Below are 27,526 nucleotides of genomic sequence, written 5' to 3'. Positions count from 1 at the left end.
TGTTGTCGGATGTTTTTATTTTATTTTGCATCTTAATTAAGCCTCACTAGAGAAATGGTAAGGGGCATGAATGAGGTATGACGTAGCTTGAGATGAAGCTTTGAATAAATCGGTTCGCACGTCTTCTATCTGCTATTCTATTTCATAACGCCGTTTGTTTTGATGCATCTAATTAGCCTGTCTCAAGGTCTGTGACGTCACACACCAGGGGGCGCTCCTGTTCGAATAGACTGTTCCACCTAACCAACACACTCATCGTAGTAGGTCATACTCTGTTTAGTCTACCGTCGAAACGGCATCAAATTGTGTACACAGAAAAAAATTACACCATTTTGCAAGAAAAACGCGTTTCAAAATGCCGTCCAGAAGGAAATCGATACAGTTGTCAACACAAGAGCTGATCGATGTGTACCAGTGGGTGAAACAGTTCAATCTCTCGAAGGACATTAAAAACATTAACCGGGACCTTACGGATGGAGGTATAGGGGTGGTACTCCTGGGGCTGTTCGGGGATTCGGTTTATTCTAATCACTATTTTGCGTGTAGTCCTGGTAGCGGAAATCCTGAAGCATCTCTACCCGAAGCTGGTCGATCTGCACAACTATACGAAATGTTACGCCACCCGCAACAAGCTAGACAACTGGCAGACGCTTAACCGGAAGGTTTTTAGCCGGTTGAACATCTACTTGGATGAGGAGATGATGAGCGATCTGGCTTGTGGAAGCAACGGCATGCTGGAGGTGCTGCTGTTTGAGCTGATGGCTAAGTACAAGTGGGAGAACAAACCAAGCTACTACCAGCACCACGAGGGAGCACAGGACGAAGGTTACCGAGGGGAAGAATGAATTCCTGGAGGAGCATGGCCACACACAACCACACACACACACGCTTCGAGAGTAAATAGTAGCTGCGTTGGTTTTATTTTGACCTATAAAACGGCTTTCAGCATGAAATCTTAGTTTAACTTCGGCTTCCTCATCCCGAGCATCATGTCCCGGGTCTTTGGTTTCGATTTCGGCTTCGGTGGTGTCAGGAACAGCCCCAGCACTTTGTAAAACACGACCGCCGCGAGCAGAAACACGAGCGCAAAGAACCCGACCACATCCACCATCAGGTACTGCGTCCAGGACAGGTCGATCGCGCGCGTCTTCAGATGCTTTGCGCCCTTGTGCCGCATCACGTACTCGATCCAGTGCATCGCTTCCTGCATCGGCGGCACGAGATTGTCCCGGAACAGTTCCGACGCCCGTTTTGCCTGCTTCATGAACGTCGGGTTCGTGAGCAGCTCGTTAATGCGCGAACCGAGCGTGATGACGTTCACCTCGGGGAAGTTGAGCGTCAGTGCGTAGCCTGCCTGCTCCGCCTTGAGCGCATTGCGATGCTGATCCCCGTAGAACGGTATGTACAGCATGGGCACTCCGCGGTAGATGCCCTCCTGGCTGCCAAACATACCGCCGTGCGTGATGAACAGTACCACCTTCGGGTGGGCTAGGATGTCGCTTTGGGGTAGCCACTTGCGCACCATCACGTTTTTCGGCAGCCGGGCAACGTCCTCGTTTTCGTACTTCCACAGTACGCGCTGCTTGATATTGCGGAACACCTCCAGGAACGCTTTCATCTTGTCCTTGGGCATGTCGGCGCTCTTCATGTACGAGCCGAGGCTGAAGAAGATGACGCCCTCTTTGGCACCGTCCAGGAACTTCCGGATGTCGTCGGGTAGCTCTTTTGCCGGCTTGATGTGTGCGCCGGCCACATTCACCAGGCCGGGGATGGTGGGTCGCGGGGGTGACGTCGACAGGTGACTGTTGACCAGTATCACAGAGATGGACTTTTCGAGATCTCGAATCGAAGGCATCAGCTCGGGACCTGTCCAAGAGGTTGAAGAGATGATCTTCAGTAGGAAGAAATTATGCAGAATTACTGGACACTTACCTTCTATTTTGGCAAAGTGTATCTGAGCGAGCCTGTTCTGCTGGGGGATGTAGTAAAGCTGCCGTATCACCAGATCGGCCAGTGAGATCAGAAAGTTGTAGCACCGCTCGGAGAATGTCATATCGTCGGACAGCAGCAGTACCGGGTGAGGAACAAATGACCACGGTGTAACGAGTCCCATCGCTTGATCGATGTGATTTGCATGCCCAAGGGTGCCTACAATATCGAAAAAAGGGGGAAGGATGCTACTCTGGGAGGTCTGAAAACGTATATCATCCACTTCTTACAGAGCGTCACGATCGGCGCCCGGTACTTGTGGGCAAACATGAGGAACGCTTCCTGATAGAACTGCTCCGAGATGATCACATCAAAGTCCGTATCGTCCTGCTCGATGAACTGCTGCACATTCTCGTCCTCCAGCGCGTACTGTGTCGTCGAGATGCCTACCCTCCAGTAGAGGAACAGGTTGTTAAGATCACTGTTGTACTTCGAATCGTAGATATCCGACACGGGAACTGAAAGCAAAGATGTCACTCTTTCGGTGAGTGTTTGTGGTGTATGATGTATCTCATATGCTGCCAACTTACAGTAGTAAGGTATATCGTACGGTGGATCGATCAGTATTTCCGTGTAGTTGCGGTGCGCTTCCTTCGCAGGGAAGTTAGTGATCGCCGTTACCTCGTGCCCCCGGGACAGCAGCTCCTTAACGAAGTGCTCTATCCACAGCCAGTGGGATGGTGCTGGGAATGGGACGAGGAACAGTATCTTGCCACATTCGACAGACGGTGGACCGAGGGCGGTAAATGCAACAGCACAACCGATTATGTACGACAGTGCGCGGAAATGCTGCATAAGGGAGGAAAGAAGAGGAAGCAGACAGTGATGGGAATTACGGTCCAAATCTGTTAGGTTCGTTCCATTCCTTGAATCGAACGATCGAACTTAGGTTCTAATTGGTAATGATCCCTCTTGAGGTATTGTAAGCTTCTTATGGACAATAGATGAGAATACCACCAATAATAGATGAGATTGTCCACCACACTTGAACATCTATAGACTGTATTATAGAGTAGACGAGAAGACTAAACAACAAGGCCATATACACTCTTAGATGATGTAAAAGAGTAATTTGTAGCATCAAAACCTTCTCTTTTTAGTATAGTTTTCTAGCAGTTTTGCCCAATATTTGTTTTTTTTTGTTCCTTATTCTTTGAGCGGAAGTGTGATAAACATTTCCTTATGGTCATTCCACTAATATAGAAGTAGGTCCAAAAGAACAGTTCCATCCATTCGCTAAAAATGGAATAAGGGGCCCATCACTATTGAGAAGGAAGTATGTGATCATGTTAGACCCATGGGAATACATAAATCTGCTCGATCGTAACTCTGTTTTCGTTTGCAATGGCACAATCAAGTAGGAGGTATTGCATATAGGTAAATCAAAACCGTACAACCGGAACCGGGTGGCTGGCTGATGTATGCATGGGAAAAAAGGAAATTAATCAGCTGTCGCTCAGTTGCAGTACATCAGGTAACGATCATGTTATGGCAACTTCAGAAAAATAGATTTTCAAGCTTGTTTCATCAGCAATATTACGAAAAAAATGCAACAGCACAATTTGATTGACAATCTTTTACGCTTGCACGTTGTTGCCGCGTTCTGCATGCCCGATGCATGCCAAAATGCATAAAAGCTTGGCAGTTTGCCGGCAAAACCTCAAGACAGAGCAGTAAACCTCACCTCACTCTAGCTCACTAGAGTGAACCTCTATTCCACAGCATCAATACTTCCATTGGCAATTAGTTCTAGCACACTCAGCGACCGTTCATCGCCAGTCCTCCAAAGAAGACGCCCGTTCGTTCGTGGAGGAGTTGAGGATAGGTTTTGGGGTCAGCGTTTTCGTCAGGTTGTTTTTTGGTCCGTGAAATGAATTGTGCCAAGAACAAACCGTGTCGGGAACGTTTTTCACACACACCCATCCCCCCTCAATGGTCCACTGGAATTCACCAGTTTCTTGGTGGTCTTCTTTGTTGGGGAAAAACTATTTTTAATCGGATTTAACCAAATTTTTCCGCACTCTGTTCTGCACAAAGATCGACAACCGGCGCACGCTGCAACCGTTTTTTTTTCTGTTGTGTGTAGTGAACCGATTTAAGTGTTGGTGAGCAAACGTGTGCCAATCGCAATCCGAAAAGAATTTGCGGAGAACAAAAACAACAACAAACACCCTTTACCGGCATCATAATCAAAAACAAGAGCAACCCTTTTTGCCCCCCTCTCTTCTTGGGGCAAATATAAAAAGGCGATAATACGGCGGTGTACTAAAAATATTCTTAATGTTTACCAGCGGACGCCCTGAACCGCCACCACCACTACCACCACCAGCACCACGGCCGCCAGCGTCTTCTGGCGGGCGCATGAACTTGGCACTTGGAACGGGGCGGCACGCCCGTGCTTCTCTCTCAGGGCGCGTCCTATTTATAGTGGAAATTTAAAATGCTTCACACACATGCCAAAAACACCCATATATACACCGGTGGTGCAGCTGGGGACACCCAGCTTGGTTCGGTGGCAGCGTTCGGTGTCCGTTGTTCGAAAATTCGGCTAGGAGGTCATGGGGGGAACGCATTGATAAATTGTATATCCCCTTATCATCGTGGTGCGGCGGTTCCGATAGTGGCCTTGATTGCTGTCCGCCTCATGTCTCACCAAACCCCTACATCATACTCGTAGGTCAATTTAATGTCAACCCCATTCGGGAAGGCGCTTGGTTCGTTGCTTATTAGTGACGCGACGTCGTCGTCGTCGATTCGTTGCAGCCGTCCGGGAGGAAATTGCTTACCATTTTGTAGTATGATCGATTTGCTCCCGAGCCGAGCTGCCGGCCGAGTACGTTTTTGCAGGTGTGTAAGCGGGTCGTTAAATTGTAGGCCCGGCTTGCTCTCCACGTGTTTCCCGGGGAAAAGGGCCACAACAGCCACAACGTTGGACCTGGGTGGAGTGGATTTTGGGTGGCAGAGGCACCTATTTTTTATCCGTTATGCAATGTCCCGGCCACACTCGCTGTGCGCTGCATTGCACACACATACACTGGATGCACTTTTATCACGCTGTCGCACTGGCTATAATAACGGGGGGTCTTCACGCTTCGTTGATGTGATCTTGTCCCACTACAAACCACTAATTTTGGTCGTTAAAATCTGATGAACCCCGTCCGCAATAAATAGAACCAAACAGTAGGCGACGACGACGACGCTTCTTGCTCCACGTGTCACGCGGCGTATAGAGCGCAGAGGAACGGGTGAGTGGGGGAAACGGTAACCGTCGGTGCACTGTGTTTTCGGTGAGATTTTTCCGATCCTGCTCGGCCGTGTGCCGTGCCGTTACTGGCTTCTGTGTCTGCCGAATGGCCCCGGGATGGATGCAGCTGCCTGCGCAGTGTGTTCTACCGCAGTAGCCTGCGCATTACTGAGAGTGAGAGAAAATGTGTGTATGAGAGAGTCAGAGAGAGAGAGAGGGAGAGGGGGAGCTAGAGAGGTACATAATGAGAGAGTGAGAGACAAAGAGCGGGATGTCATTTATCTTGAGAAACAGAGCGCGCGCGTTCGCACCGGCCTGTTTACTGATAAATGGTACACTTTGTATCTGTCAGGTAAGGGAAGGGAGTGGAGGGAGGATTATGTTTGATAAACGCACTTGAAGTTATGTGTGTTTGTGCTTTCTTTAAACATACACACACACACACTGCATCCGAAACCTTTATTTGTAACTGACTCATGCTCTAACTCAAAATCCGATAAACAAACCGACCCTAACCACATGCATCTGTGTGTGCGCGCGCCGGCTCCTTATCTCTACAAACGCTGTAACATCACTTGACTTTGACTTTCTCTACCCTGCGATGGTTTATCACCGACCAACCCTTCTTCGCTAGCTTCCTAATCAACCACCACGCACTGAAAACTACCAGCAAGGTCAATGACAAGATGTCCAGCAGCAGATACCGATACCAGGGCATCTGTACTGCGGCCGACTTCAGATGAGCGGCTCCCCGATGGCGCACGACATACTCGACCCAGAACGCGGCCTCCTCAAGCGGATCGGTTGGATTATCGCGAAAGATTGCCGACAGCCGGTTGACACTCTGCTGGAACGTAGGCTGCTGCACGATGCGCTCTATCTTCGCCCGAAAGTCCTCCACCGTAACGTTGATTATTTGGAGCGTTAGGCCAATGCCGGCACGCTCAAACTTTAGCGCATTGCTGTGCTGATCGCCATAGAACGGGACGAACAGTATTGGGCGGGCCCAGTAGATGGATTCCTGCGTGCCGAAGATGCCACCGTGCGATACAAAGAGCTTCACGTGCGGATGAGCCAGCACGTCGTTCTGGGGGATCCAGCGCTGGAGGAGAACGTTGGGCGGAAGGTTGGGGATTGTGTCGGCTTCCCATTTCCACAGGAAGCTGTACTGGGGGAGGCTACGAAACAGGGCCAGGAAGACGGCTAGGGTTTCCGGGGGCATGCCCGAGCTTCGCAGGAAGGTACCGAAGTTGATGTAGATGACGCCACCGGGTGCTGCATCCAGGAAGTTCTGTGAAGGGGATGCTCTTCTTTTATAATAAGCTTCAAGACATCAATATTAAGGATCTAACAGTACCTGTAAGACTGGTGGAAGTGGTTTTGCTTTCCTGATGTGAACCCCAGCAATATCGATCATCCCGTTGATCCGTGGTCTTGGACGGGATGAGATGATGTGATTGTTCACAAGCACCACACTAACGTTCCGTTCGAGATCTTCTATGCTGGGCAGGCTGGAGGTTGCATTTTCCGCTCCAAAGTACTTCTCCGCCAGCTTCCGCTGCTCGGGAAGGTAGTAAAACTTCCGATTGTACGCATCCCACGCAGACAGGAACACGTTGTACGCTCTCTCGGTCATCGTCATCTGATCATCGTACTGTACCATAAAGTGTGGTACGAAAGACCACGGCGTTAGCAACCCGAACGCACGATCGATATAGTCCGCATGCCCTAACGTATCTGGAAAAGAGTTCACAGTCAAGAGATCAAACTGAAAGAGACGTGATGGCTCTTTCACCCCCTCCCCAGGAGTACTTACTGATAGTGACGATCGGCACTCGGTACTTGTGCGCAAACATCAGAAACGCTTCCTGCACAAACTGCTCCGCTATTAGCAGACCAAACGTGAGACCCTCCCGTTGCAGGAACGTCCGCACATTCGCACTCTCGAACGCGTGCTCCGCCGTTTCCAGCCCCAGCTTCCACAGTATCGACATCTTGAAGAACGGATCACCGAACGATTGCGATTTGTAAAACACTTCCATCGGCAGCCCGTTCGCTTCGAAGTCGTATATCGGCTCGATCAGTACCTCGTGGTAGCGGTCGGTATAGTTGGCACCGTCCGTTCGCAACCGATAGCTACTGATGGCCGTCAGTTCGTGACCTCGCCGCAGCAGCTCGTGTATGATGTGCTCGAACATCAGCCAGTGGCTCATGCCGGGGAAGGCCGAAACGAGCAGAATCTTTGCTCCATTGCCACTTTGCGGTAGGAAGCCGATCACACCCAACACTGCAATCAACAACAAGCTGAAGTGTCTCTGAAAAAATGGGAGAAAACACACATTAGAAAGTGAAATTTGCGTAAAACAGATCCATTAAATCTTATACCATTCTAGAGCAAAGCGCGAACACAACCACCGTACACGACTGCCGAAGACGATCGAAGGGCTTCGGTGGATTGTGGACACGCCACAGGCCACAGCACTGTGTAATGGTCGGTTTTGCCATCTTCGTCTTGTACAGCATTCACAGCACTCGCTCCTCTGTCCGTGTGCTGGTGTTGGTGCGCAAGGGCACTCTCGTAGCCACAGTCTCGCGCGTCTCACCATCTCCGAATCGTCGTCCAAAGAGAGCAACAGATGATTGAAGGCAGGTCGGCTTTCCCCTGGCTGGCATGTGAGGAAGGGGTCGTTAAAACTCGCACAGCACTGTAACACCCCTTAGTCACAGTGGCTCATTCATCACACCGAGAAGGGAGAGCGATAAAGAAAAGCTATCGATCGGTACTTACTTGTGTGTGTGTGTTGGTTTCGGTTTGAGTTTATGTACCGATGTGTGTACAGCAGGGCTCATAGCCACGAACCTACACCCGGTAGCATTTTCTTATTTATTCAGCTTCAGGCGGATGCTGCACGAAATTCAGTTTGACAGGTACAGGTGTTTGCAGCGCCGAGACAAATCCTGCGTGCGCCGACGTTACCAAGGCAACCAATGGGAATGAAATCTTCGAAAACGAGGGTCGTTAATCATCATCACAACAAGCGGCAAAAAGGAAAAAAAAAACAAAACAGCAGTTCATAATGCATCTTCATCCGACTTTAATTACTCCAACCACGATTGTTGATAGAACGCTCACTTTCAAGGGGGACTTGAGGCCACTCAGCAGCATTTTGGCATTATCGGAATTCCACCAATTAGGCGGTGCGATAAGTCAATTCGTCTTCTGACGAGCCGGTCCGGCTTTTCCAACGACCAGAAGCTGCGATTTTCTTCTCTCTATCTCTCTCTCTGTCGCTCGGTGCGAGGTCTCTCAGGCGCTCCGTCGTCGGATTTTCCTCTCTCGGGAGCACCAGCACTGAACGGCCGGCGAAAATGGGAGTCCCGCACACGAGACTCGCCGGGCCCGTCGGATCTCGCGTAACGGCTCGCGGGAGTGGCCCAGGGCCCTCACTCGTAACGCATCTTTCAAACGAAACGGATGCCATCTGGCAGCGTGACGGTGAGTTTTTGCGCGAGGGACATCGTGTCGCTGGTGGAATCAAAAACAGGGGAAAAAGGTACATAAAAACCTAGTGACGTTTAGAAAGACTCGTGTTGTAGTTCCGTGTTTTTACAAGAATTTCCAAAAAAACGTGTTTTTCTTTTCGCGTTCCCTTGGCTTCCGGGAGGATCGATCGTTTGTGCGCGTACAGGGCGAAGACGGGTGTGTAGGTGTGTCTGTGTTTCACCGATTTTTATGAATTGAGCAACATTTAACGGAAAAGAAACTCCCGCAGACGAATGGCAGCAACAGGAATACACACAGCAAAAAAAAAAATCTAAAAAATGTGCGCCATCCTCTTACGCATACGCATCACCCCAGCAGGGTGGGTGAGCGCGCGCACGCCAGTAAAGAAAATATAAACAGACAGTTTTCGGCACAGAACCCGCCCCCCCCCCCCGGTCCCGTCGCGTTTGCAGACAGCGTCGGGGAAAAAGCTGACGGATCCAAAATCAACGCAAGGAGGAGGCGCTGGGAAATGGTGAAAACTCAAGTGAAAAACCCCCCATTGGTTTAGAATTAACGCGCACGGCGACGCGTTTTGCGTCTCGCGTGTGTAGAAACAAACCAGGGAGTGGTGGGTGAAAGAGGATGGGTGTGTAGCGTAGTAAGGATTGGTTTGGGTGCTTCAAAATTAAGTGGAAAACAGCGGTGTAGGAAAATGGTACGCCCGTGTGTGTGCGGGGTGCTTTACGGGAATTTATTTTTGTCACCGCCGCACGAGAAGACCCGAATCACGCAGTCCACCCGCCTGCTGGCGGCGGGAAGAGGGATTTTCCCGTCTCCCTGCTCCGGTGTTCCCGTTTTGGGGTGTGTGTGTGTTTGAGAGAGCGAGGACGACGATGGCGACAGTGGCGAAGATTTGTGTGCGATCGCAGTTGTGTTTCGGGCGGCGTGACATACGGTCCGCTCTTTGCAGATCGCGTAGCAGGAAGCGAGAAAATCCCTGGGGGAAGAACGTGCAATTCGTGGAAAACCTTCATATACGGTGATAATTAATTGTGAAACAAGTGTTGTGAAAAAGAGAAAATTAATTAAAGTGGAAAACAACCGTCAAAAGTGTAGGTTTGTTTTTGGCGAATTAAAACGAGATGATCTCGTTCGCGATCGTTTTGGGATAGTGTGATGATATCTGGGACATGCGGCTCCCGATCTTCTTGCCATGTGTGTGTGTGTCTTTTCGGGGCAATTCCGTCTCAGTACGGTGAACGTGACAAACTTCTTTCCCTAAAAAAAACTAATAAGAAAACAGAACGGTTCCCCTTGATCGTCGCGCGTCTTGTTGCAGTGAAGCGTGCCATGACGTGAGTCACCACCGTGCCGCAACCGTTGCCGGATGATTCACGGTTGACAATCACGATCGTTTGCGCGACAGCAGCAGCAGGGTACGTCACGCATTCACGTGTGTGCTTCTCAAAACGTCAGGCAGAGAGTGTGTGTAATATGTTATACACCCGCCAGCAAGCACCGTAACGCTCAAGCTCAAGCGGAGTTTAGGAAATGCTGGTGAATTTGCTTCTTACGCTGCTTACGTTCCAGTGCCGCGCGAGTGTGCGATCGACACGATCGTTTTTGACGATCAGCCTGCTCTACCTAGCACAACCGAACCGACCGACCGGCGATCCCGGCCTGGCAGCGTGTATTTATAGCGGCGCGTATGACGAAGGGCCTATACCGTGCCATGACAGCAGCAGCAGCAGCAGCAGCAGCAGCAGCATGCCGCCAACGCCACCATCGTGGACATCCAAGCCGCGCACCATCACTCAGCACATTACCAGTGGCGTGAAGATGCTCTGTTTGGTGATCCTGGAAGTTACGATCATTATCGCAAAATTCTGCCGCCCTCTTTCGCCTTCAATCGTAAGAAGACGCACGCAAGGAACCGGATGCAAGGGCAAGACGATTCGTTGTATTCTTGCGTTCCTGCGTTTCTGCGGGTTATTAAAATTCGCATGTCGCTTTTGGGCGATCTTCTACTGCCGGGGCATTATGAAATGTGGCATATTGCGAGATGCAGATGAAACCCTCTTCTTGGGGGCAGGCGGCAGAGGTCGTCAGTGTGTGAGACGGTCTGGTTCGCTGCAGTTTGATGCTCCAACCTTTTTTCTCTCTCGTTTCACTCCCTTGAGGGTGTCTAATACACGGACGAACGTCACGCAGGAAACGGTATGTCTTGTCAATCGTCAAACCGTAACCGTAAGCCACGGTTCAGGGTGCGTCTTCAAAACCCCACGAACGATCGGAATATTGCTTGAGGAAGTCAAAGGTTTACGAAGTTGGGAGATGCAAAACTAAACACACACGCGTGTATTCCTGGACGAATTATTTTGGCAGTTTTTGTTTTGTTATCTTCTTCTTGGGGTTTGCCTTTGCACTTATTCTCGACTCTGCCCAAGAATGCCAGCTGTCGGAAGCGTCAAAAAATGAAATACGGCAAGAAGTTTGAATGCTCCAAAACGCCACGGGCATGGGCATTCAAGACGCGTCGTGTCTTCGGATCCATTTCCCTCCCTCTAGGATTGAGGTTTTATTTTCCCGTTTTAATACTGACAAAAGGGGGCACGAGCAGGGTAGATGTATTTATATAAAAACAAAGAACGCACTCAACTTTACCGGTCATGCGTAACGAGGTGTACGCGCATTGCGCTACCGCAACGCCCAGACACGCTCCTCTCGTTTGGATACGCCGTTGCCATAGATCGTTCAGATTCGATGAAATTTATTTGATCGACCTTACCCGATAGACGGTCGGATCCAAGTTGGCGAATGCCAACGCCGACCCTCTTTAAAAGTGGATTAATTACTTTTCCCACTTCGCCCACGTGAGCATTACGACAGTTGCAAGCGCGCACACACACACACACACTGTGCGTCGGTTAAAGTGGCCACGGCCTCTTCTGGCCGCTTGTTGCGTACGTTACTAAATGGGGTGGTGAAGCTAGCCGGAAATTGATTGCAATTTCACACGTTCTACCCGTATTGGGAGTGTGGGTCCGTTTGTGTGCGATCTTTAAGTGTGTCTAAGTGGTCAGTTAGAGTTGGCCTGCTCAGAGCTCAACCAGTGGGCAGGAGCTGCTTCCTCAAAGACGTCTCGTCGCCACTATAAAGTACCTTCTCGAGGACATTGACATCTTCAGGTCTGTACTGCTCCACTGCTTGTTCGGATCAGTTTACAAGCTGTTTCTACCGGACATCTACGCCTCTAGACATCTTCCTGCTTCCGTCATTCAGATTGGAAAATAGAATTCTACATCCCTCTATCGCGCTCCACACCTAAGCCGTTAGTCATTTTCTCCACATTCTCTCCACTCTCGCCCGGGGGCATTTAATCCTGCCCGTGCTCACGCGTAATTTATGGCTAATTAACTGAAGCACGCCTTAAAAGAATGACTGCGGACTGCGAGGAAAATACAGCTTCCGATCGCGAACCCGCGGACACCCAACACCTTCAACAAACACCATATTATTGTCATCAGCACCGAGCGGCCCGAAGGCAATTTATGGCTCTCGGGACAAGAATAGGAATTAAATATGGGCCTATACAGGCTGGAAAATTTATGGAAGCTAGCTGTATGTGCGGGGAGTTTGATCCTGCAGTGCCTTTCCTCGCGTTTTCATTCTTAATGGCCGTAAGCGATTGACGGTTTGTGTGATGAGTGTGTTTTGTAGTGCCGAAGAGGAAGACATTGTTGAGCAATGTGTAGTTTACATTTTTCCTCCGTCCATCGTTCTGTAACGCTGCCTTTATCCATAACTGTAGGTCATTAATTTTTACACCCCCCCTTTTTCTTTTGGTCTTTAAGTCCTTTCCAATAAAATCTCCAAAACTGTCTTAAAGCAACAATGTCAGACAAATGTCTGACTCCTTCTTTTTGTGTTGCCTTCTTTCTGCGTGACTCTGGCTCTGACGGCTCTGTCCTCAATCTGAGCCAAGAGTGACAGACCTCCTTCTTCTCTTATGAGGGAAGGGAGTTTTCCTTTAGTAGGTATAGGAGCACCCATAAACTAGCTAATTAACGTGGGATAGTTGGGTAAATATAGAACCCGTGTCTGTGTGTATATGTGTTTGTAAGTGGATTTCCCATTCGAAATGGGCAATCGTGTTACGGTTCCAAATCGAAATCTTAATCTTCCGAGAAAAGGGCGACGCCTCTACGGAGCAAGGGGGTGCAACTTCAAAGACGATGCATTTTCCGTTTGATGTTGCAGTAATAAGCCAAACTAGACACAATTTTGCAATAAAAGAGAGCGCTTTGATGAGCTCTTTTAGTTCTTATAACATTAAACCTGCACAAGAAGTGATCATACTGGTTTAATAATTAAAAGCAACATAATTGTGTCCGCCTCACACACACACAATTGTCCCGTAGATGTTAAGTAGCTTGTCATGTGACACAGTGCGATCACTAGACGCTATGGATTGATGGTACCAGGTTTGTTTACCTTCCGTTTGGAGAGGGGTTGGAAAAACTGTGCGACGATCCGCCAAGTGTACACAGCCACTCTTCCAACGATCGACGCCGGTTGCAAGTGCGTTTTGCTTTGATGCGCTTCGCTTTTAGCTGTGATGAGGCTAAATTAAGAGGACCGTCGCGGACCGTTGGGGTTTTAACGCCACTCGAGAAGTGGGCAGCATGGGTCGGACGGGGGAAGGGAGTGCTTTGGGACGGAACAAAGAGGATCCCGGGGGATAGAGCGATGATGATGGTACGTCGTGTCGGGGAGGGTGGGCAGGTGGAACATTGGCATCGGTAAAGTGCATTGGCTCGGTTCTTCTGGGCTGTCTGAGCGGAGAAGAAGCAAACGAAAAGTGACTAGAACGGGGAATACTTAAAAGGTACTTTTTGGGATATTTTACTCCTGCAAGTATGCAATGGCGTTACATTTGGTACAAAAGCCCGGTTTTAAGCGTGAAATTTGTTGATTGTGGGTTTATAATAAATCAAATGATTTCAGTTTTTTTTTGATTATTTTTATGGAAGATCGAAGCATCGAAACAAACTGCTCCTTCCACGAGCGCATCCTCTCCTAAGCATTTTCACTTTCCACGCCTTCTGCCCTTGTGAAATGTAACACCAATCGTCACGCGAAGCTGCTGCCGGTACAGGGACATGTGGTGAGAAACACATTTTTCAACGCCACCCTCCCTCTAAACGCCACGATCGGGTGGTGGTGGTAGCGCGCAGGGCATTATCGTGCGTTTGTTTGTTTGCGTTTTCAAGCGTTGATCGGGCCGGGATTACCCGATTGATGGGCCCCACGAATTTGGGCGCAAATTTGTTTTGACCGCGATGCGACAACGCGTGATTACTGGAATGAATTAGTGTCCCCGTCCCTTCCCGTCCCCTGTCTCCTGTCACCCTGCTCGCTATGGCGCTTTGGGATGAACCACGAACGGAATGCAGCGCCGATCTCGCGGCAGCATCGCGATGTCGCATTAGCTGACATCGCTACGGAGAGCCAAAAACAACCAAACAAAACCACACAGTCTCTTCTACTCGCTGTGTGTTTGTGTTAAGTGATTAAGACGTTTTAAAATTTCATTCGCATTTGATTCTAGCGGTAGCTGTTGTGAAAGACCTCACCGGTGAGGAGGGCGCCGAGAAGGGGAGAAAGTGCCTATTGTTGTGGTGCCGTGCTGCGTGTGTTTTGGTGGAAGAAACAGAAGAAAAAAAACAACGAATAATGCAGCTATGTTGCTGTAGTGAAATAGTGCAATGCGGGACGACAGACGAAATATGGCGACGGTGAAGTGTGTTGTGATCGAAAAGGAATGCAAATGTGTAAAGCGAATGGTGGTGATCGCATAAGAAGGCATAATTTATGCTCCAAACATACATACATACATACATACACACAGTGTTTCACACAAAATACACACAGCTAGAGCGTGTTAGGTGGTGTGTGAGTGTGTGTGAGTGTGGAGCCAAGGCTCAAGTTAATTATCCCTCGGTAAAGCCAGTGTACCGGCAATACGGGCTTGTTACCCGGCGGCCATGGATCAGCTACAGCGCCGGATACGGATGTGGATATTTATCTCAATTCTAAGCCTAACGCTCATCGATGCCGTCAAGGGTAAGTACTGATATGAGGGAGTTGGGAGAAAAGATTGAAGGAAAGCCGCCGTAATCATAGGAAACGCACAATCTTGCGTTCGGAATCACAGCTAAACGTGCAGCACGTGCGGCACACTGTTGCGAGCTCCATTCCCCCTTAAACAGAGCGAGCGGAAAAGTTGACGATCATGAAGATTAATGAATAAAGATGTCATATGGTCGAAAGGTGGCGTGGTTTAGGAAAGGGAATAAGACGGAGGGGAGCGGTTTAAAGGCGACAGATGGTTTCTTTTTTTCACTTCTCCGCCTGATAGGTGCCGCAAACATACACTCTACCAATTAGGGTGTAGTGAAGCTAGTGAGACGTAATCGATATCGTTTATTTTTAACACCCTTCGTAACGTTGTTAAAAACTAATTCAAGGAACATATTCTATGGAAGGACTTGTATAATGCAGTTATCAAGAGCAGTCATCATTCTAAAATTATCGAAGAAACATCAAATATATATCAGGTTATTGTTAGATGAGTTTTTAGGGATTTTTTGAAGAGCAGCTAAAATACAGATGATTCTTATTAGGAACCAATACTAAACAACATGGGGGCAGTCCCGTGGTACAGTCGTCAACTCGAACGACTCAATAACATGCTCGTCATGGCCTGTTCAAGCCCAGATTGAACCGTCCTCCCGTAGCAAGGATTGACTATCCGGCTACATGGTAATGAATCGAAGGTCTCGAAAGTCTGTATAGGCCGGCATGTCTGCGCAGGACGTTACGCCAAATAGAAGAGGAACTAAACAACATCCATTTACGATCAAAGTACTAGTGTGACCAAGATCTTAGTCCTGCAAAAGTCGATCAATGATTTACATAGATTCTGTTTGTGCTGTGTTAGTGTTATCCGGCGCTACAACCGCTTTGCGGTCTTGGCTTGCCTCAGGAGTGTCCGAAACTGGTCACGGTCTCGCACCTTCGTCTGCCCATCCGTTATCCCGGCCTCAACACCATCCTGATACTTAAATTTGGGCCTACCACGACTCCTCTGCCCTTGTGAACGGCTTAAAAAGACTTTATGGGCTGGAGATTCGTTTTATACCTTTTGAATAACTCAATCAAGATACGGAAATTCATTCTTAACTTCATTCCTTTACAATATCTTAAATTGAAGGTAGGCAAAGGAATAAAGCAGAAGATATTCCGATGTATTAGTTTCACTTGAGATGATCATCTTTTGAAGGAAGTTGAACTTGAAAAGATAATCTGAAGAAAAAAGAGATATATTGATGTATTTCATTGAGTATCTCTAGATTGCATATCATTTTTCATTCAGCGCGGGCAGCGATCCAATATCATATGCTTATCATTAAGCGCATCAAATAACTCCCCATTTTCCCCCCCAAAGACATCCCAAAGCCTCTCACGATATAAAGACATAAACCCATCACTCCACGACTCCACTTCAGGGGATGCGGATAGGAAAATATTAAACCATCTTCCTACACCCGCTGAAAGACGAAAGCACTCTCATCTAGCACTAATAGCATACGTAAACCATTTAATATGCCTGGGGAAAAATGAACTGCAGGGAACCATTTCGAACAGCCAGTCCGTCCGTCAGCAGTACATATCGATTGACGAATATTGACAATACCGGCGTACGCGCGCAGCAGCAACAGTACCGAGAGGCGCCCGGCCCAAACAAACAAAAGCCAGCACTGCGCCAGCCCTAACAGAGGGAATCTATAAACATTGTACCGAGCCGTGGCGTGGAACACTCTAATGGATGGCAACAGCAGGATCCCGTAGAATTCAAGGCCGCACTCTATTCCATCCAGTGTGTGTAGCGGTGTGTAGCGGATGGGGAACGCATTCTAAACGTGCTCAATTGTTTCAAAACGGTTGAGCTGTGTTGTGTTCCAGATGGGGGCGGATGGGGTGTAGAAAATGGAACGCACACATGATGCGTGTCATGTTAGACGGTTTCCAATAGTTGGACCGAATTCCAACTCAGCGCCAGATACTCCGTGCCCGATGATCCCGATCGTGACGCAACTCGCCCGAGGGGATTGGACGTTGTGTTTAGTTGGGGCGGATGTGAGGATAACCGTATTATTGTTGAAGATTCTAAAATAGACATGCTCTAAGGGTCCATGTTTGCGTGCAATACAATGGATGTTGTTCTTGAGGCATTGTCACATGCGTGATTTGTGTGAAACGAGCGTGTACTTTGAATCGTGATCAATGCTGCTACATGTCCCCGTAGGTTCGTTGCCACCCTGACCTAGCTCAAACTGTTGATGCTGTCTGCTCGATCAAATTTGACGCCTCAAACCTCACAGCTTACCCAACATTGCTCCCATCGTGTTCCGATGAAAGCGATGAAATATATATTCGACGGTGGAAGCTGTTAAACGCCCCGCGATCGACTTTTCACACCTTCCATTTGAATGGTACACGGTGAAGAAAAAGTCACGTGCGTTCGATGTTAAATCCCCTTCTGCTCCGATCATTCCCATTCTCTTCGCATTTCGCTCAATTAATCATACGCTTTCTTTGGACTTTCTTGTTTTTTGGTGTGCTGTTGTGCTGCATCTCATTCCACTAAACCTCTCATCACCTTCGCGGAAACGACCGGCGCAATGGCTGGCAGTATCGTTCTATGGCGCCAGCCACATCACCATCCCGATGCAGGAGTCAAAGATGTCCACCAACATACGGTTACGGTTCCGCACGCGGCAGGACAATGCGCTGATGCTCGTAACGGCCGGCCGCACCGACTACGCGCTGCTCACGATCGATGGTGGTAAAATTAGGTTCAGCTTCAAGATAAATGACTCTCAGACGGATGTAAGTGTGTTGTGGCGTCTGGTTGTGGTGTATCGTTTGATCTAAATCTTCCCTTCCCCGTATGTCTAGCTCTGGTCACCGGGAACGCTAAAGATCAACGATCTGCAGTGGCATGACATTTCAATTTCGCGCTACGCCGCCAATCTGACGCTCCAAATCGACGAGTACTTTGCGACGAAAACGCTCCCCCCGAAGGTGATGGAGCTGAACGTACATATGGGCGTGACGCTCGGTGGGAAGGGTGACTACAACGAGCCGTACCTGAGCGCACTGCCAAGCTTTCGTGGTTGTATCGCTGATGTAAGTGTTTTGGGGCATCTTTCTTTGGGACGCTACCTCAACAACTTCTTCTCTATACTGCAGGTATTTTACAACAACATTAACGTGTTTAAACGCGCACGGGAAGGTACTGGGCATCCGACCGCCCACGATGTGTCGTGGATCTGCTCGCCCGAGTTCGATGCCGATCGGGACGTACCGATCAGCTTCCTGGACGACGACAGCTACAGCGTGCTGTACAAACCGACCTCACGGTCGGGCGATCGGTGGAGCTTCGAGTTTCGTACGATCGAACCGTTTGGGACGCTGCTCAGTAACATTCCACGCTCGACCAAGCACGACTACATGATGCTGGAGATCGTGCAGAGCAAGCTGCGGCTGCTGGTCGGCAAAGGATCGAACGCCGTCGAGCTGATACCGGATCGGAACGTTTCCGATGGCAAGTGGCATAACGTTTCGATTACCTACAGCCCGATGTTGGTCGATGTGAGTAGCGTTACGGATCTGTATTCGGTGGTCTTCCGGTGGTCAAATTTCGCCTGGTTTATGACCGTTCTTTGCTCTGTTTAGATTATGGTCGACGAGACGAGCAACAGTGCAACGTTCGCGAACGGCAGCAGCCAGGTGATCGAGCTGGAGGAAGACTTCTACATCGGTGGTCTCGATGCGGAGCGGCACCGGAAAGCGTCGCTCAAGCTGATCCGCGAAACCGAATCCAGCTTCAAGGGCTGCATGCGCAACGTCATCCTGGACGATGAGGAGGTCGGCTTCCCGCACTTCAAGGTGACGCACCACGTGACGGTGGACTGCGTGTGGAAGTATCCGTGCATTGAGAAGCAACCGTGCATTATCAGCTCGCAGTGCCAGCACCAGGGCATCGAGGACTTTATCTGCTACTGCGACCAGGCGTACTGCATCAAGGCGGACTACGGGGAGCGGTATAAGATCTTTACGCGCTCAATGTCCCGCGTAGAGCTGGAGCTGTTGGAGATCAACCCGATGGAGGTGATGGAGGGAGGGATTGCGTTTCTGTCGCGCGAGTTTATCAACGTGCTGTTCGATTATCCGGAGATGGGCGTTAAGGAGGCTTCGATAGTGTTTCACATCGTGCAGCCACCGAAGCATGGGCGGGTGACGATCTCTTCCTATGGCGCGGAGAGCAACAGGACCGTTACGCAGACTAAGTTTTTCTCGCATATTGATCTCAGTACGGACAAGGTGAAGTACACGCACAATGGGGATGAACATCCGACCGATCACATGACGATCGATATGCAGCTGATGTCGTTTTCGAGGGAGTCCAAGCTGCCGGACGTCTCCGGGAAGCATCGGTTTGTACTGCACGTGAATGTAACGCCGGTGAATGATCCTCCAGTGCTGCAGTTGCCACCGAATAGGCATATCCGAATTACTCAAGGTATTTCCAAGGCGATCGGTACGGATGTGTTGAATGCGGATGATCCAGACAGTGCTCCCGACACGCTCATCTACACCATCCTCATGAGTCCCAACTCAGAAGCTCAACAGGGACGGGTGGAAGTGAACGGAAAGGCAGTGACAACGTTCTCTCAGTCGGATATTAATGCGGGCAGTGTGACGTACGTGATCAACTCGAAAGGATCGGAAGATTCACACTTCGATCTAACGGTGCAGGTGTCGGATGGGATGGAAACAAGCCCAGCGAGCTCGGTGCGTGTCTCTGTACTGCCACTGCAGCTGAGAATGATCAACAATACGGGGTTGGTGTTGATACACAAGTCAGCTGCTACGATCACTCCGTACAATCTTTCGTTCGTACCGAATGCTGAGGAAGAGAATGTTGATATGAAGTGAGTAGATGTGAATGTGACACCAGGAGATGTGTTTTAACCGCTGGGTCCTTTCCAGGTTCGATGTTGTGCAGTCGCCACTGTACGGAAACTTACAGAAGCTCCGAACGGTGGACTCTTCGTGGGTAAATGTTGACTCCTTCACCAGCAGCCAGGTAGCGTTGGGGCAGATACGATATCTACACGTCACAGACTTCCCTCAACATGACGAATTTAAGGTAAGGAGGTCTCTTCCACATGATCTTGTCTAACCTGTATCTTCTTTCGTTCTAGTTCACGGTATCTCTCGGTCCAGTCACGACCCCAACGTATGATTTTCGAATATCCTTCACCAAACTACGCATCGGCATCGTGCGACAATCCAACATGCACATCAACACGAAAGAAAACACGATCCGGGCGGATTTTCTCTTCCACCAAACGACTCCAATCGTAACGCTTTCCCGTAACGTCATCTACACCGTCGTAACGGCACCGAAATTCGGTGTAATTTACGTCGAAGGACATCCCCAAACGGCTCGCCCGGGGCACTCCTTTACCCAGCACGAGATCGATAAGAATCTTATCAAATATCGTACCTACCGGTCGTCATACGGTAGCTTCGTCGATACGTTCGAGTTCGTCGTATCGGTGCCGGAGTGTGAAGATGTTCAGGGGAAGATGGACTTTATCTACACCCCGCCCGACTATCTCGCCAAACAGATCGTGTACCAGAAGCGCGAGAAGCTGTACGTACACGAGGGCAACAAGACGGCACTGTCGCGAACGCACTTTGAGGTGTACTTTAACAAGTTTAACTTTCTTTCGTTTAACCTGACGCATCACCCGAAGCATGGCAAGATATGTTTGATAAATCCACGCACGTTTGAGGCGAAAGATATTGGAACGTTCACGCTGCAGGATCTGTTCCTGGGGGACATTCACTACTGTCACGATGATTCGGAGTCTACGAGGGATAGCTTCCGGTTGCTGATCCTTTCGGATGATGAGACGGACTTTCAGTATGTGTGTGAGATACAGGTGGAGATCACGCTGCAGAATGATAATGGGCCGTACCGGGTGTTTGATAAGGTGTTCCATATAGTGCGCGATGAGACGAAGTTGCTCACTGCCGGGGACTTGAAGTACGACGATCCGGACATTGAGACGCGAGCAAACGATATCGAGTATCGGGCGGTTGCCTGTACGAACGGGGAGCTGTACAAAAGTGGCAAACCTTCGGAGTTGTTCACGCAAGACGATCTTGACAATGGACGGATGCTGTTCATGCACAATGGGACGGATAATGGAAAGGTTTCGTTCATTGTGACGGACGGACTGTACGAAGTACCCGGTTCGTTGGAGATCGAAGCATCGGATCCATTTCTGCGCGTTCGCGAATCCAATGCCTCGATCGTGCAGGAAGGTCGAGCGGTACTGCTCACGAGCAGTGATCTTAACATCGATACGAACTTAAATGCGAAACCACAAGATATCGAGTATAGGGTAATGGATGGACCAAACAATGGGCTGCTGAAGATGTTTGTGCCAAAGTTTGATACAGGGCAGCTGCATCGGCTTAACAATGCATCGACCGCATACAACTTCTCCCACGCGGACGTACTAGCCGATAGGATCGTGTACTGGAACCGGGATGTGGCATCCATGGACAGGATCAAGTACCGGGTGGGGACGAAAGGTGTGTGGACGGAAGGCGAGGTGATGATCCGGATCTATCCACCGGCTTACTGGGAGCAGCTACGCATTCGGCGCAACCAGACACTGTTTGTTGAGGAGTCGACCAGTGTGATCATATCACGCGATGTACTTGAGGTAATATTTTGTTCAGGATACTTCAAGAAAAGGAGTATTTTATATTAATCTAATCGTTTGTTCACCTCCAGATTGTACATCCGAACATCTCACCAGGCGATATAACGTACCTGGTAACGACACAGCCCCAGCACGGCTATCTCGAGATACAATCGATCACCTCCGACGACGAGTACAACTCGAAGGTGTTTGATCAGTCAACGATCAATGCAGAGAAGATGTTCTACATACAGGCTGGTGTGAATCAGTCGTCCGATTACTTTACGTTCGATGTTACGAATGGGATTACGTGGTTGCGTGATTTGATGATGAAGATTGTCATCATTCCGGAGCACTTGTACATCCAAACCAACGAGATCGTTGTGGAAGAAGGTAATCTTGGATGAAGATCCAATGTTGCTGGGAGACATTTTTTGACATCTTCTCATATGCTTTGTAGGAAAAACGGTACTACTAGAGCCTGGAGATATGGTACCCTACTCAGAGTACTACATGGGCAAGATCCTGGAGTACAAAATACTGGACCATCCACTGCACGGGAGCATACGGGCGGGAAAATCTTCAAAAGTGAATCGGTTTACCCAGAAACAGCTGGAAGCGGGTATGATCACGTACGTGCACAATGGTAGCGAGAACTCGTCCGATACGATCCGGTTGGTGGCGTTGAGCCGGAACAAGGAGAGCGTACCGTTCATCCTGTCGATCAAGATACTGCCCGTGAACGACGAGATACCGCAGCTGGTCACCAACACCGGGCTGCACATGTGGATCGGTGGAAAATCGATGATTGGCAGCAATGATCTAAGTATGAAGTATTCAAAATCAACCGTAAACACTATCTAACCTGCGATCTGTTTATCTTCTTCCCAGTGGCCCAAGACTACGACACTCCACCGGAAAATCTGACCTTCTTCGTGCAGCAGATGTCCGGCGGGTACGTTGCGTTTAAGGACAGCTACAACAAGAAGACGCACTCCTTCACGCAGCAGGACATCAACAGCAACGTGGTGTACTTCATCCACGATAGCAGCAACCAGAACGGGAAGGTCGTGTTCTACGTCAGTGACGGTGTCCACAACACCACAGAAAATGTGCTCCACATCGTCACGAACCCGGTCGCACTGGAAGCGATTCGGAATGAGGTGCTGCATGTGTTCCCGCTTACCCGCAAGCAGATTCTCCCCGACCAGCTGTACTACAAATGTTCGGACGATGATCGGGACGTGCGGTACGTTGTGACGGTTCCACCACAGATGGGCCGGTTGCTGTTCGAGCAGGTGGAGTTTGGCTACTCGAACGAGATAACCGAGTTCACGCAGTACGATGTGGAGAATGGGCGCATCTTCTACGAGCATACGCACCCGATGGTGGAGCTGAAGACAAACGATTCCTTCTACTTTGACGTGACAGCACCGCTGTCGAACAGTTTAGTCGATCAGATCTTCAACATTGACGTTTCGGTGTCGTCCGGTGGTCTGTTGCGCTTCCTCCCCGTTCCGAGGATCACCATCGAGGAGGGCGAATCAGCACCAATCAAGCTGGATCTTTCCAAGGTACTGGAATACCTGGAAACGCGCGCCGGCATCGGTGCCCCCGAGCTCTACATCGAAGTCCATCCGCCCGCCCACGGGCTGGTCGAGCTGGAGGACGAAAGCCCGGAGGTGAACCGGTTCTCGCTGAACGATTTCTACACCAACAAGGTGATCTACAAGCACGACCACTCGGACACGGTCGAGGACCGGATCGCGCTGGCCGTGTTTCTCGTGCCGGGTCATCTGTTCCTCTGCAACATCACCATTCCAGTGACGATCAATCCCGTCAACGATCAGCCATTCCATCTGCTCACGCCCTCTCCACACATTTCCGTGATCGAGGGTGAAAATGAAACGATCACCTCGACCCACCTGCTTACCGAGGACGCCGATACGGATCCGCGCGACATCGTGTACGATGTGATTAGTGGGCCGAACCTGGGCGTGCTGTTGAAGATATCGGACGAGGGCTATCCGCAGGACATCATCACGTACGGCAATCAGTTTACGCAAGCGGACATTAACGAGAACCGCATCATCTACACGCATTCGGGCAATCCGCAGTCGACGACGTTCTACTTCAAGGTGTCGGATGGCAAGTTTAAGCCGGCGTACGAAATATTTAACATCAAAATACTACCGATCACGATCCTGCCCGGGTTCAACAGCCAGCCGATACTGGTGCAGCAGGGTTCAAACTTGGGTGTGCTGGAACCCCGTCACGTGTCCGTTGAGACGAACGTGCAGAAGAACCGAATCATGTACAACATCACGAAGAACCCGCTGGGAGGTATTATCATTGCGAACAATAAGCCAATACTGAAGTTTAGCCAGCGGCAGCTAGAGGACGGCAAGATCGGGTACATGCAGACGGACATGAGCCGGTCGAACGATACGTTCCAGCTGGATGCGTTCATACCGGACACGACCTCGGCGTGCCTGGTGGAGGTTAGCATGATCGTTCAACCGTTCATCATCATCAACCCGATCACGATCACGCCGGGCGATCGGGTACGGCTCAGCTCGACGTTTATCTTCGACAATCCGGCCCAGCTGAAGCTGAATCGCTACAATCCGAAGATAACGATCACGCGACGGCCCAAGTACGGGTGGTTGAAGAAGATTGTGCGCAGCACGGGGCTGGATTATGCAGAGCAGCAGAGTGATAAGGAGATTAGTTCCTTCACGTACAAAGAGCTGAAGAGTGGCGTGATCTACTATTCGGCGCGTAAATTCAATCAGGACTTTCAGTCCATCAATGATAACTTCGAGTACGTGCTGTCGACCAAGACGGCCCAGCCGGGTCAGGGGACGGTACCGATCGAGATCTACTCACCGTCCGGATCGCACGACAGCGACAATGACGTCAACATCGTCACCACGGAGTCTGTAATCCCGCTGGACTATCTGATTGCCGTTTGCATTGCCGTCGCTGCGATCGTGTTGATCCTCATCACCGTTCTTCTGCTCCGCTGTCGCTCAAAGGCATCGCACAAGAGCAACGATCTGGACAAGGACAATCCACCGTCTCTCCCGCGACCGCCCGACTTTATGACGCTAAACAATCGAATGTACACACCGTCGGAGAATGAATCACTGCCCGTGACAAACTCCTCCACTCCGCTACCGATCATCAGCAGCATCCCACACTGCAAGGTCATACCGATGGGTGGGCTCGACAACACACTGCAGCTCGACTCCGAAACGGACGATATGATGGATATGCACGGCGAGCTATTGCCCAGCATCGGTGGCCACGGGTACCGGTACGGGTACGGCGACGAGAACGACGAGTGGAGATCGTCCTGTGACGTTGGGCCGGACGTAAACTACTCCACGATCTCGCAGCCGCAGCAGCATCTGCTGCTGCAGCAACACCAACAGTTGCTACCACCGCATCAACAGCAGCATATGCAACAGCAACAGCAGCAGCAACAGCAGCAACAAATCCTTTCAACGCCACAGTTGGCTAAGGCGAATCCACTACTCCGCCGCAACCAGTATTGGGTCTAGTGGGAGGATCCCCTGGCAGAGGAGAGAGAGAGAGAGAGAGTAAAAAAGCAAAACGATTAGTAGTGTGTTAGGGATGCTATTTTCCTGCAAAAACTGTAAATATTGCCAAAGAATACTCACCAAAAACCAAAAACGCGCGAAGATTTCGATTTTCGGCAGACTGCAATCGTACGATAAAAGGGGGATCCCCCTCATAAATACTATCACTGTAGTTAAATTATAAAAAAAAACGTGTCCTTAATTGTCACACTCATCGTGTAGAATCGGGATTTTTCTCTCTCTATTTTTAGCAGAAAATTAAAATATAAATGAAAAAAGCGATTTCTTGGCTCGAGCAGCTATGCGCATCGAAGGTGTGAGACATGCGTACGCACACACACACACACATACTTTAATGCAATTTCTCGCGGTACATACACACATCCATACACACTCACTCATCACTTAGTGTACTAGTCTAAGTAGGCGAAACCGAGAAAGCCTTAGCATCAATTACAATATAGGACGGATTTTCTCTTTAAAAAACCAGAAGGCAAACGATTTCCATGGACAAGCGTGTGACAAGATGAAACGATAGAACAGAGTGAATGAAATTAATTTCTAAAAAACATAAAATTGTGATGTTTTCAAATACTAATACTGAGAAAAAAGGTCCCATTTTCTTCCTGGAGAGTGATTTGACCATTCGAAAACTGAGCGTTCGTGGTCTGTCTGTGTAAGTAGAAATACTTAAACTAGCGCATAAGCGTCTACATAAATCGATCATTTTAAGTAACTTGTTCATATTCAGGCACGTGTAGTGTGTGCTTGCGTTGAAGATCTAAACGTATGCTAATAGAAGGAATCTTTCCACCTATCTTAACTAGCGGCTAACTTACAGCGTAATATCTGATCAGAGGCATGGCCTTTAACGAACTCCTACTGAAAATATCTTCTTTTTCAGCACAAATCTTTTAGAAAACAAAGGAAGCAAACACGTTAAAGTACACGTTGCATTCAAAGACACGCAAAGCTAGACTAGAGTAGTTCCACCGCTCGGAACTGCATAAGGAAAAGGAAACTTGGAAGATTTAAATGAAAGCGTAGCCACGATCCCTTGGAAGGATGCGCTCCCAACAGGGCCTCAATACTTCGGCATCGGGTTCTGGCTGGTAGGCGTCACGTTGCAGGCAGCATTATCGTACGAGTAGCTTTCCGTCGAATCTTCCGCCGGATACCGGTGGCTGATCGAGGTCGTCCCCGTCTGCACCGAATTGTCCGCCTCCGTTTCCGGATAGATGCTGACGGTGGTGGAGGCTGGCGGTTTGGCCGCGTTCGCCCCATTCTTCGGCACCGCTTTGGGGCTCTTGGTGTTCGGGTTTTCGTGCGTGTACCCAACCGGACCCTGTTCCTTCTTGTTCAGCTGTGGCAGGCGGCAAAACTCGCGTATTGCGCCCCGGTACCGGTAGCTCAGCAGCACGATTGTGACGCAGGCTAGCGCGAGCACTATACAGGCCACCGTGTTGTAGATGCCAACGACCGATTCCAGGGCGGTGGTACGCTCTCGGAGAGCTGTAAAGAGCACAGACGGGGTGAGAAAGTTAAACAGTGGGGGAAGAGGCACGAAACAATGCAAACAACACACTGTGCGCACCAACACAGCGGTGAAGCGTCAACATGCGTCATCCCGTGCGCCCGCACAACTACTTACACTTGAACAGGTAATCTGAAAACGGGCAAAAGGGAATTTCTTATTAGATTGTGGTACACTTTTTAAAGGGCATTTGGGTGAAAGAAAAGGGCGTACTTTGGCACTTGTGGAAGCAGCTGTACTCGTCTTTCGCGCACAGTGCGCTGCAGTTGCGGCAGCTATTGTTGCTCTCGTCACAGTACTGGTACCGATCGCAGGCAGAATCACACCCCAGGGTGGCCGGAATGGTCCCGAGGGTGGCCAGTGCAAGCAGCAGCAGTAGCCGCATTTCTCTGGGGCTCGAGCAACCGGATCTCATTGCTTTTCCTTTACTGAACACACACACACGCACACACGAACTGCACACGGGCACTGGCACTTCACAACGGATCACTGCAAACACTTCCTGGACCAATGGCTAAGGCTTCAGGTGAAATCAAATGGGCGAATGATGATGGCGACCACCGAAACAAAACTGATGCGATGCGGTCGTCGATGACTCATTCGCGCACGTTGCGACGCGTAAGAAGAACCAAGATCGCACCAAGATTATGATACACCACCATCAGCAGCCGTAGCAGTGGCGAAGGCTTACGGGCACTGGGCTTATTTGTTGCTTGGCTGAGGCTGTACACCACCACTGGCTGTGTCTATCTGTCTGTCTAACAGGCAATGTGATGGAATGCACACAGACACCCCTACACAATCACGTACCGT

At 49.6% G+C, this 27,526-nt stretch overlaps 4 protein-coding genes across 9 annotated transcripts; 2 read left to right on the top strand and 2 right to left on the bottom strand.

The window, feature by feature from the left end:
• The first annotated feature begins 176 nt into the window (after positions 1-176).
• Positions 177-958, top strand: LOC120900877 (sperm flagellar protein 1-like). Its single transcript, XM_040308439.1, has 2 exons — positions 177-479; positions 547-958. Exons 1-2 carry the CDS (start codon positions 356-358, stop codon positions 843-845), a joined length of 423 nt encoding a protein of 140 aa, XP_040164373.1. The 5' UTR covers positions 177-355; the 3' UTR covers positions 846-958.
• On the bottom strand, positions 890-7,858 carry LOC120905100. Its single transcript, XM_040315810.1, has 9 exons — positions 7,619-7,858; positions 7,050-7,548; positions 6,591-6,970; positions 5,808-6,524; positions 4,776-4,961; positions 2,520-2,778; positions 2,220-2,447; positions 1,933-2,148; positions 890-1,866 (listed from the first exon to the last, which is right to left on the bottom strand). Exons 1-9 carry the CDS (start codon positions 7,754-7,756, stop codon positions 956-958), a joined length of 3,534 nt encoding a protein of 1,177 aa, XP_040171744.1. The 5' UTR covers positions 7,757-7,858; the 3' UTR covers positions 890-955.
• Positions 7,859-8,658: 800 nt separating this feature from the next.
• LOC120900869 (chondroitin sulfate proteoglycan 4) lies at positions 8,659-25,343 on the top strand. Of its 6 annotated transcripts, none has more exons than XM_040308427.1 (11): positions 8,659-8,729; positions 14,332-14,846; positions 17,479-17,675; positions 17,745-17,975; positions 18,039-18,440; positions 18,525-19,783; positions 19,842-20,001; positions 20,057-21,595; positions 21,667-21,967; positions 22,035-22,400; positions 22,466-25,140. In XM_040308427.1, exons 2-11 carry the CDS (start codon positions 14,768-14,770, stop codon positions 25,138-25,140), a joined length of 7,209 nt encoding a protein of 2,402 aa, XP_040164361.1. In that variant the 5' UTR covers positions 8,659-8,729; positions 14,332-14,767. The 6 variants fall into 6 exon arrangements, with proteins under 6 accessions (XP_040164361.1, XP_040164360.1, XP_040164362.1 ...); XM_040308426.1 differs by having other exon boundaries at positions 8,671-8,787; XM_040308428.1 differs by lacking the exon at positions 8,659-8,729 and adding an exon at positions 9,495-9,759.
• Positions 25,344-25,461: 118 nt separating this feature from the next.
• On the bottom strand, positions 25,462-27,516 carry LOC120900876. The gene is made up of 3 exons (XM_040308438.1): positions 26,927-27,516; positions 26,831-26,845; positions 25,462-26,691 (listed from the first exon to the last, which is right to left on the bottom strand). Exons 1-3 carry the CDS (start codon positions 27,126-27,128, stop codon positions 26,264-26,266), a joined length of 645 nt encoding a protein of 214 aa, XP_040164372.1. The 5' UTR covers positions 27,129-27,516; the 3' UTR covers positions 25,462-26,263.
• Positions 27,517-27,526: the final 10 nt, after the last annotated feature.

Source organism: Anopheles arabiensis, chromosome 3 (assembly GCF_016920715.1).
Source record: "Anopheles arabiensis isolate DONGOLA chromosome 3, AaraD3, whole genome shotgun sequence".
Classification (NCBI taxonomy): domain Eukaryota; kingdom Metazoa; phylum Arthropoda; class Insecta; order Diptera; family Culicidae; genus Anopheles; species Anopheles arabiensis.
The sequence above is the reverse complement of the archived record's forward strand: the minus strand, read 5'-3'. Positions and strand labels throughout refer to the sequence as shown.